The sequence below is a fragment of the Cervus elaphus genome, chromosome 1 (genome assembly GCF_910594005.1).
Source record: "Cervus elaphus chromosome 1, mCerEla1.1, whole genome shotgun sequence".
NCBI classification, from domain to species: domain Eukaryota; kingdom Metazoa; phylum Chordata; class Mammalia; order Artiodactyla; family Cervidae; genus Cervus; species Cervus elaphus.
In genome coordinates, this window is record NC_057815.1 from 62,155,763 (window position 1) to 62,167,159 (window position 11,397).

Genomic DNA, 11,397 nt, shown 5'->3' on the forward strand with positions numbered 1-11,397 from the left:
TTTTTCTTGAGTCACCCAATCTCACTCTGAGTTTGGGTGGTTTGCCACATGTTTCTAAATCTCTATTTAAAAATTGCTCAGTAATATTGTGCTGCATTAGTTTAGAAAGCCTCTATAAAACACTTCCCTGGGGATTTTCCAAGCAAAAGGAACAAATTTGTTTGTAGGTTCCCAGAGAAATGTTCCCACAGGTTTCTAATGAGAAAGGAGGTAAATTTAGCTTTGTTGAAACTAGATCTACATTTAGAAAATATTTGAGCAGAGGGGAAAATCTCAATAACTACCTTTAAATTTTAACAACTTTTCTCTGGTGGGGTGTATGGACAGTACCTGATATTCAATGAAGTATAAATCTGGATTTATTAATATATCTGACTTCCTAGAGTGATTTAATTCCAGCTTCAGAACTTTGGTTATAGCTTTATCTACATAGCACTTATGGGGTTCAAAGCTTTCTCAAAAATATTGAGTGAACAATTTCAGAATTTTATGGGATTAAAGACTTGTTAAAATTTATTTTATGTACTAAGGTTGTATGTTCATTTGAAACACTACAGTCTTGTTCAGTTGTCAAGTCATGTCCAACTCTTTGAGACCCCATGGACTGCATGCACCACTCCAGGCTTCCCTGTCCTTCACCATCTCCTAGAGCTTGCTCAAACTGATGTCCAATGAGTCAGTCATGCCATCCAACCATCTTATCCTCTATCACCCCCTTCTTATCCCAGACTCTTTAAATGCATTCTTTTCATTCCTGCTCATCTCTACCTCTCTACAACATTCTTTAACATTTCAATATCATTTAGCAGATCTTGATCAAATCTAAGTAATCATAGAAGACTGAAATTCTCCCAACAGTGAAGGAATTTCTGGGTACATGTAGCAGAGTACATCATGACCACAATTTAATATCATACCTGGGGTTTGTAGAAGTAAGTGCAGGCTAATGGAGGGTGAAAACGGGAAGTAATCTGGCACAACAGTATACCTTTCTTCTAGAACAGGAAGCGACAAGAGGCAGACACACATAAATTGAGATTTTTGGTTGGCAGTGAAAAAATTCACTTTTTACAACACGTTAAAAAAAAAAAAGAAACAACTCTCACCACAGATCTCCTGGCCAGAGTGAAAGTTTTCAATTATAAGAGATTTCGTGAAGCATGGCTTCATTCCAGAAAAGATAGCTATGATACATGAAAAGTCTAGAAGCAAACCTTCCGTTGATATATGCTGAGTTACAGTATTGATTGCATTAGGTAAAGTAATATTTAAATAAAATAAATAATAATCTATCAGATGGCATGTATACTCCCTAGTTCCTAAGCTCTGCAAAGTAATTCTTCAAGGAAGAAAATCTTGAATGAAAACATATCTGCTTAAAGTCTGTTTTGCTTGTTCTGGTTAAAATGATATTAAGCAAGTATGTGTACTTATAAATATTATGCATGTATTTTAACATATTATATGCTTATGAAATAAATAATGTATAGGCATGAAAGTTTAAATGAAGCCTGTTTTTCTGCATGTGGTTTATAGTTTGTACAACAGTTGACAGGGTATAATAGTGTGTGCCAAGATGTCTAGTAAAGATAATTCTTCTATGTTTATGAGTGAATATGAAAGTGAAGTGGGCTTCCCAGGGGTGCTACTGGTAAAGAACCCACCTGCCAATGCAGGAAACTTAAGTGATGGAAGTTCAATTCCTGGGTTGGGAAGATCCCCTGATAGAGGGCATGGCAACGCACTCCAGTATTCTTGCCTGGAGAGTCCCATGGCCAGAAGAGCCCGGCAGGCTACAGTCTACAGTCCATGGGGTTGCACCGAGCTGGACATGACTGAAGCGACGTGGTCCTAGCATGACATGCTCAGCACATACAAGTGAAGAAACGGACAAGAGGTCGAACTGATAAGAGGAAATTAGAAAATTCTTTGGTTTTTCTCATCATATAACTGAAAATATGTAATATTAAGTAAATGAGATTAAATGAATATGAAAAGGTCAAAAATTTATGTTAATATTCTGTTCCTTCCTTTGCGAAAGCCTCTCTGAGTTAAGCTTAGTCAAAACTACCACTTAACAAACATGAAAAATTTTCAAAAGGTTCTCCTCAGATCCTGTTAGGAAAAGGTTCCCTGATATAAAGGACATATAAGGTGATTTTTGTAGGAATAAGAGTAAGGATCAAAATAGTTATGCCACAGTAGCAGGCAGAAAGCTGATGTGTAAAATTCAGTGCAATGCAGTGTGAATAAGTCTTTGGTGACTGATGCGCATGCTTTGTTGCTTCAGTTGTGTCCGACTCCTTGAGACTCTATGGATTGTACCTGCCAGGATCTTCTGTCCAACGGATTCTCCAGGCAAGAATACTGAAGTGTGTTTCCATGTCCTCTTCCAGGGGATCTTCCCGACCCAGGGATCAAACCTGGGTCTCCTGTGTCTTCTTTATCACAGGTGGATTCTTTACCTCTGAGTCACTGGGGAAGCCCTCCTGAACTTAAATCCTTCTATTTCATTTAATGGCTCTATGAATTATGTTGTTCATTATCACCTATAAACTCCTATTGGTATCAAACCTATTTAATCTCTATATCATTATAATAATAGTATATATCTCAAAATCATGTTTCAAATTTTAAATGATATAATTAATCTAAAGATAATGGGTTTTTACTTTACTCTGTAATATCAAGAACAACATTGATTAATGTTCAAACACTAATTAAGTCTCTTATTTCTGGGATAAACTCCAATGTGCTATATATAATTTTCCTTTTCATGTATTGCAAGGTTCAATTTTTAATATTAGTATCTCATTTGAGATTTTTACATCTGCATTCATAAGGTACACTAGTCTCTAAATTGTCTTCCTTATAATAAGTTGTTAAGGTTTTAATATTGAGGCTCTGTGGCTTCATTAAACAACTTTGGAAGTGTTGCAAATTGTTTCTCTGAAAGAGTTTATTTTGTATACATGTGTGTGCATATATAATTAAATGCATTAAATATGTGGAATATCCAAGTGTCTATCAACAGATAAATGCATAAATAAAGTGTGAGGTGTATAGGTTAATACTCAGCCATCAAAAATGAGACTTTGCTTTTTTGCTTTTTGCTATAACATGGATGGATCTGGAGGATATTGTACTTAATAACTCAGACAAAGAAAGATGAAACATGTATGTTATCACTTTTATGTGGAATCTAAGAAATAAAACAAAAGAATAAATACAGCATAACAGAAACAGACTCACAGATATAGAGAACAAACTATTGGCTCTCATGACAAAAGAGGTGGTGGGGGGAAAGGGCAAGATAGGGATAGGGATTAAGAGGTCCAAACTAGTATGTATAGTATAGTATAGTATAGTATAGTATAGTACGTATAGACAGAGGAGCCTGGCATGCCACAGTTCATCGGGTCACTGAGTCAGACACAACTGAGCAACAGAAACCAACCAAACAAACAAAAAAACAAAGGGAGAAGCAAAATATTCTTCATATACAGTGAGATGGTATGTATCTAGATAATCCAAAATAATCTATACAAAACTATTTAATAAACACCTTAATTAGGGACACTAACATATACAAAATCACATATAAAACTAAGTTGCTTATATACCAACATTATTTAGTTATTCTTCAAAAATATTTTTTCAGTATGATTTTGTGCATGACTTTGTGCTAAGATTTGAAAAATGTGGAGAACAGGTCAGTCCCCCCCAAGGATTTAATTCTAAAAGTTTAAAAGGTCTCAGAGCTACATATTCTCTGTTTTACTTATAAAAAAAATTATACCAGGAGTCCTAGACTATGATTTGAGACAAAATAATTCCTAAAGCAATTCCCAATTGCTGAGCCAGGGTCCTTAGGACCCAGCTATATCTGATTTCTAAGCTTTTTTTATAGATAACTTAAATACACGTACATGGAAAATAACTATTCCTCTGAGACGATAGTAGAACGAGATAGTAACAAGTTTTTCCAGCTCTTCAACTTCAGGTAATATCATATACATATACCACATGCACCAAATAGAAAATAGAAATATTCCCTTCTCCATCTACCTCCTCATGGTCTTGATACAGGTCTTAGATTTCTCCTGCAAGCCCAGTCCATCATGTAGACATGAATATGACTTCATTTGTAGATATATTTTCAATTTCTTGAAGAATTCCAGCAGCTTTCAGGGTAAGCAGATTTCTGAATTGAGGGTGCATTTTGCTTTTTAAAGGTGTGGGTACTGATTATGATAATGAGAGGAAAGAAAAAAGGAGAGCGTTGTCAAATAGGATTATTCTCTTAAGTTTCAAAAGGGCATGATGGACCATATCGTAAGTCTGCTTCTGCATACTGGCTTGTATGCTCCATTTTCATGTTGGATAAAATATGCTTTTATACTTAAATCTTGTGGTTCATACTGAATAATCCTTGTGAGGAGTCTTCTAGAGAAGTGATACATCCCACTGGCTGTGAAAACTAAAAACAGCATTTCTGTGAAAAAAAAATAATTTACACAATTGTGTGGAAAAGGAAAAGAGAAATGATGGCCTTATTTCATATGTTCTCTGTCTCTCATCTATTTTTCAGTTTAGAGAATTGCCTCGAGTTCACATCACACTTATGATATTTGAATTGTTTCTCAATTCGAAGAGGCCCTAGATTTCATCTACTCAGACTTTGTCTCTTAAAAACTAAAGATATAAAATTTTTGTAAAAGACACATATGAGGAAAGGAGAACCAATTTTTCCCAACCTTAAATTTTCAACAGAGATGTCGCTGAAGTGGCAGGTGAGTTACCTCTTATATACACAGGAAATACTATAAATCTGAGTATTGATAATTGTTATTCAAAGAGATAATTATTTTTTCTCCAATAGTCCTCTCTTTTGGACTTCCTCCCTTATCAAACTACTTGTACATTTTCCCCCTAAGTCAGCACACTCCAGCCCAACTTAACCTGCTTCTTCAGACTTGTGCATTTAATTTGCGTACATTCTATGGTCATGACTGTGTTGTTATTTCTTCACACTACACTATCACAACAAATATTTTCCTTCTTACTACTCAGAACCATTTTGTCAGTCCTTATTTTTCCCACAGCTTTTTTTCCCTATGGCTTGAAAAATGTATTGAGAATCTCCTTTATACTATGAAAATTTAATTTTGGAGCTAGCATAGACTGAGAGATATTGATTCTATAATTCTCTGGGGTAGTGATCAGGATAGGAAATACAGTACTATGTTGTAAAGCGAAAGTGAAAGTCACTCAGTCATGTCTGACTCTTCGCAACCCTGTGGGCTGCAGCCAACCAGGCTCTTCTGTCAATGGGGATTCTCCAGGCAAGAGTACTGGAGTGGGTAGTCAATCCCTTCTCCAACTATTGTCTAAAGGAAATGTCAATTGTGTTAGTTTACAGTGATGGATCCTCAGTTCTTATCAGATTAGGCTATGTAGTCCATTAGAAAAGATTATAATCCTAGAAAAATAATATTAATTTCCCATAAGTTATTGTGCTTCCAATGATTCTTCACTATCTATTTCTTTTGATATTGACTCAAGAAATTAATGGGTGGCCCTTTGATGGTTAGAAAGAGGATTTTTTATTATTTTTTACCTTTAAGATCATTCTATAATTTTGCTTAAAGAAAGCTTTTGGCACAGGGGATGATTTATAGTTTTCTGCATTTAGATTTCCTGAGAACACAAAGCAGGGGATTTGAGTTAAACTAGGTTAGTAGCATTGTCAGTATGCCCCCCTTGATTAGACTGGTTGACTTTGAAAATGGAGCCCACAGGAGCCATTGATGAATGATAAAATTTCAGAATGGAATAGGCATCTTTGATTAAGATGATGACCAATTGTAACATAGAAAATATTTAATCAATCCTTGATCATCCTGTTGTTTAGTTAGAGGTCAACTTCAGCCTAGAGAATGAACTATATGATCTTTTTAAAAAGACACATCCAGATCCATCACATCAACTAGATTCAATCAGTTCATCTGGTCAATGTCTAATGCTTAAGGCATGACCCAGTGAGAGTATCCAGTTCAGTTCAGTTCAGTTGCTAAGCCGTGTCCAAATCTTTCCAATCCCATGGACTGCAGCATGCTAGGCCTCCCTGTCCATTACCAACTCCCAGAGCTTACTCAAACTCATGTCCATCAAGTCAGTGATACCATCCAACCATTTCATCCTCTGTCATTCCCTCCTCCTCCCACCTTCAATCTTTCCCAACATCAGGGTCTTTTACAGTGAGTCAGTTCTTTGCATCACGTGGCAAAGTATTGGAGTTTCAGCTTCAGCATCAGTCAGGATGCCATGATCTTAGTGTTCTGAATATTGAGTTTTAAGCCAACTTTTTCACTCTCCTCTTTCACTTTCATCAAGAGACTCTTCAATTCTTCATCTTCTGCCATGAGGGTGGTGTCATCTGCATATCTGAGGTTATTGATATTTCTCCCAAAAATCTTGATTCAGTGTGTACTTCATCCAGCCTGGCATTTTGCATGATGTACTCTGCATATAAGTTAAACAAGCAGGGTGATAATATACAGCCTTGACGTACTCCTTTCCTGATTTGGAAACAGTCTGTTGTTCCATGTCCAGTTCTAACTGTTGCTTCTTGACCTGCATACAGAGGAGGTCAGGAGGCAGGTCAGGTGGTCTGGTATTCCCCTCTCTTTAAGAATTTTCCATAGTTTGTTGTGATCCACACAGTCAAAGGCTCTGGCATTGTCAAAAGCATCTCTGGTGCCTCTGTCTTTTCTAAATCCAGCTAGAACATCTGGAAGTTAACGGTTCACGTACTGTTGAAGCCTGGCTTGGAGAATTTTGAACATTACTTTACTAGCGTGTGAGATGAGTGCAATTGTGTGGTAGTTTGAGCATTCTTTGGCATTGTCTTTCTTTGGGATTGGAATGAAAACTGACCTTTTCCATTCCTGTGGTCACTGCTGAGTATTTCAAATTTGCTGGGCACATCGAGTGCAGCACTTTCACAGCATCATCTTTTAGGCTTTGAAATAGCTCAGCTGGAATTTTCCTTCACCTCCATTAGCTTTATTCATAGTGATGCTTCCTAAGGCCCACTTGACTTCACATTCCAGGATGTCTGACTCTTAGGTGAGTGATCACACCATCGTGGTTATCCGGGTCATGACGATCTTTTTTGTTTATAGTTCTTCTGTGTATTCTTGCCACCTGTTCTTAATATCTTCTGCTTCTGTTAGGTCCATACAATTTCTGCCCTTTATTGTGCCCATCTTTGCATGAACTAGTCCCTTGGTGTCTCTAATTTTCTTAAAGAGATCTCTAGTCTTTTCCATTCTATTGTTTTCCTTATTTCTTTGCACTGATCACTGAGGAAGGATCAGAGTGTAACATCACATAATGAGAGTGTAACATCACGTATTGAACATAAGAGAATGTACATGTGATTGATCTACAAGAAAGACAAATTATCAACTATGATAAAGAAAATCTTACTTGTCAGCTCATCTCTGATCTTACTTTTTCTGCCTACAGAGCAATTTTATAACCGGTGTATCGAACTTCCAACAGCCAGTATGTCATTTCTGAATGGCACTAGCCTAACTCCAGTCTCATTCATCCTAAATGGCATCCCTGGATTGGAAGAAGTGCATTTGTGGGTCTCCTTCCCTCTGCGTACCATGTATAGCATTGCAATCACAGGCAACTTTGGCCTTATGTATCTCATCTACTCTGAAGAAGCCTTACACAGACCAATGTACATCTTCCTAGCCCTTCTTTCCTTCACAGATGTTCTCATGTGCACCAGCACGCTTCCCAACACTCTCTGCATATTGTGGTTCAATCTCAAGGAGATTGATTTTAAGGCCTGCCTGGCCCAGATGTTCTTTGTGCACACCTTCACAGGGATGGAGTCTGGGGTGCTCATGCTCATGGCCCTGGACCGCTTTGTGGCCATCTGCTACCCCTTGCGCTATGCTACTATTCTCACTAGTTCAGTCATTGCCAAGGCTGGGCTCCTCACTTTTCTTAGAGGTGTAATGCTTGTTATCCCCTTCACTTTCCTCACCAAACGCTTGCCGTACTGCAGGGGCAATGTCATACCACATACCTACTGTGACCACATGTCTGTGGCCAAGATATCCTGTGGCAATGTTAAGGTCAATGCCGTCTATGGTTTGATGGTTGCCGTCTTGATTGGGGGCTTTGACATCCTGTGCATCACAGTCTCCTACACCATGATCCTCCGGGCAGTGGTCAGCCTGTCCTCAGCAGAGGCTCGGCAGAAGGCCTTCAGCACCTGCACTGCACACATCTTTGCCATCGTCATTACCTATGTCCCAGCCTTCTTCACCTTCTTTACACATCGTTTTGGGGGACGCTCCATTCCTCCACACATACATATTATTATGGCTAATCTCTATCTACTCATGCCTCCTACAATGAATCCTATTGTGTATGGGATAAAAACCAAGCAGATACGAACATGTATCACTAGGTTCTTGCTTCAAGGAAAGGACAATCCTTTGCATAACATTTAATTAGAGTCTTCTGAGAAGTTCTCTTAGTCAGCCCGAGGTCAATGAGGACTACATTTTTTAGCCAATGGGGAGTCCTCCAAATGAAAGCAAATATCTGGTCATAGGAAATATTTGCTGTGATTTTTATATTTAAACTTCTCTTAAAAGGCCACCACTATGTGCATGTAAGCAAAGACCCTTTCTTCTAAAATTTCATGTTCTCCAAAGCCTCTTTTATTCACAGGAGACTTCAAAGTTCAATTTATCTAATTTTCATAGACTGACATTTTGCTCCTGAATGACAATCGACAAAACTTTGAGTTACAGTGTTGGATCACAAGAATTGGAACTAAACATTTAAAAAATTTAAGTTCTTGGCAAACATAAGTTGCATTCATTAATGCCTGTGCTTTTATTTACCTCAGCATTCTCCTTCCAACACCATTTGGAGTTTATTCTTATTTTCCAAGTCCCTATCTGATGTTTTCTTTACTAAGTTTGTCAGCTGTGTACCCAGAAATGCATACGTATGTTCACCAGAAAACTTGTAAAATGTGTAAGGTGCAGCGTATTCGATACCTAGAAGCTATGTCCGTTAACATCCAGCTGAATGAATAAATAATTGTGGTCTGTTCAAATAAACTGTCAAGTGAAAGAAACAAACTCATACATATTTATGATTTTATTTATATAAAGTTCACCAGCAGGCAAAACTCATTTGTGGTGTGAGAAATCAAGGTGATATTTAACTTAGAGAACAAGGGTATAGGTAATGACTGGATAGAATATAAGAGGATGATTCTGAGGTGCTGTCAAGGCTTTAGCTCTTGACATAAATGGTAATTACAAGGACTTGGTGAATTTTCATGAAGCTGTATACTTATGGTGTATGCTCTTTTTTGCACGCTTATTATGCTTTAATAAAATGCTTATTTAAAACAACATGTCTTGATTGTATTCACCCATCTCCCTAAACTGTGAAACATTTTCTTCCTTGCCTCCTATGCTGCCTATGGCTTACTTCTTTTTTCTTTCAAAAATATGCTAAATTTAGTGCAAATATAAGTACTTTTATACAAATTATATCAAACAACATAATTAAGATAATTATAAGAAACAAAAATCAAAACTTTTATCTTGAACACCTTTTATCTTAACTCATAACCACATCTTCATTTCCATTTTCTTGACTGGGATAGGAGAAGGAGGAGAAGGGGAAAATAGAGGTTAAGATGGTTGGATGGCGTTACCAACTCGATGCACATGAATTTGAGCAAGCTTGGGAAGTTGGTGATGGACAGGGAAGCCTGGCATGATGCATCATCCATGGGGTCATGGAGAATTGGACATGACTGAGAGACTGAACTGAACTGACTGGGATAATCTCATATAAATAATTGAAGAAAGTGACTTGAGTTAACTTATTTAAATTAGTGTGTAAGTCACTGAGAATTTACTTGTCCTTTAAAAAATTATTTTTCTGAGATATAAGTGGCTTAAGGCATTGTATAAGTGGAAAATACATGACATGTATTACTAAAACTCCAGGATTTATTTATCTATTTGTTCCATGTTCATACTCTTGAACAACATTAACCCAAATCCCCCATACCCCAAACTCTGGTAACCACCATTCTACTATCAGTTTTCATGAATCTGGCTTTTTCCAATGTTACATGTAAGTGATACCAAACAGTAATTACCTTTCTGTATCTAACTAATCTCATCTAGCATAATGTCTTCAAGATTCATCCATATTTCTTTGTTTCTCATGGCAGAAAAAATATTCTGTTGTGTGTATATATAAATTGAAGCAATCAGTGAAAAATACTTGTGATCCTGATTTTTTTTAAAATTACATATACACGAAGATAAAGAGACACAAATCCTAATAGCATGCATTTTCTTACTGTTGGTAGTATGTGCTATTTAAAAATGTTTTTATTGCTGCATTTTTCTCTTTTTTAATTGAGTCTAATATTTTAGAATTCAGAATAAAAACAACTAAGCACATTATAAAATCACACACATACATATTTTGATTTATTTTTAATTGCCTTAGGTAAGAATTTCCAACTTGTAATCCTAAACGCTGGATATTTGTACCATAGGAACTACTTTCTGGACTTTTCTCATTCTGGAACCAGCTGGTTGGGGTTTATTTTCCCCAAATATCTGAAGCTTTGTATCATGTCCTCCCTTAAGGTTCTGTGGCCTTTGGGGATTTAAGCCCTGTTTCACACTGAGACTTGGGAGTCCTAAGGATGTGAGATTAAACCTGTTTCCCGTGGTAAGTCTGCTAGACTGAGCACTTCAGATCTGTGGTCTATAAGGTGAAACCAGGGTGCTACCATCATGTACATTCCTGAGCCCTCTCTCTGGCATGAGCACCTTTCACATTTCTTTTAGTCTGGATCTACCGTGTGGGTAAGGTAATGCCTTTCGGATTTTGCACTTATGACAAAACATTGTCTTGTTTCATTCTACTGTGTCATCACAGGCATAGAGGGCTTTGCCCTACAGAGTAGGTTATTTCTCGGTCAGGGAAAATTTAGGAAGAACATAATCCATCTTTAAAGGAGAGATAGTATTAACAAGAATGTGTGCTCTTTTGTGGGCAGGAGAAAGACTAGACTCTCTCAAAACCTTTAGAGTAGAGAGAATTCTTTTTATTTTTTAATTCACATTTATAAACTATGGCATAATGGCAGAGACAGAGAATTAGGCACTAATAACTTTAAGATGACTTATATCAGGAAAGATAAATAGGTACATACCTTTCCCTTGAAGTCACTAGCTCAAGTTTCCCCATCACCTTTCTTCAGTTCAGTCATACAACTTGCAGTCATCCAATCTGATTCCAGTTTGCTTCTTTTTT

The 11,397-nt window shown here is 37.1% G+C and overlaps 1 protein-coding gene across 1 annotated transcript; it reads left to right on the top strand.

Moving 5' to 3' along the window:
• Window positions 1–7,574: 7,574 nt before the first annotated feature.
• Window positions 7,575–8,540, top strand: LOC122696580 (olfactory receptor 52N1). The gene has a single exon (XM_043906792.1). It carries the CDS (start codon window positions 7,575–7,577, stop codon window positions 8,538–8,540), a length of 966 nt encoding a protein of 321 aa, XP_043762727.1.
• Window positions 8,541–11,397: the final 2,857 nt, after the last annotated feature.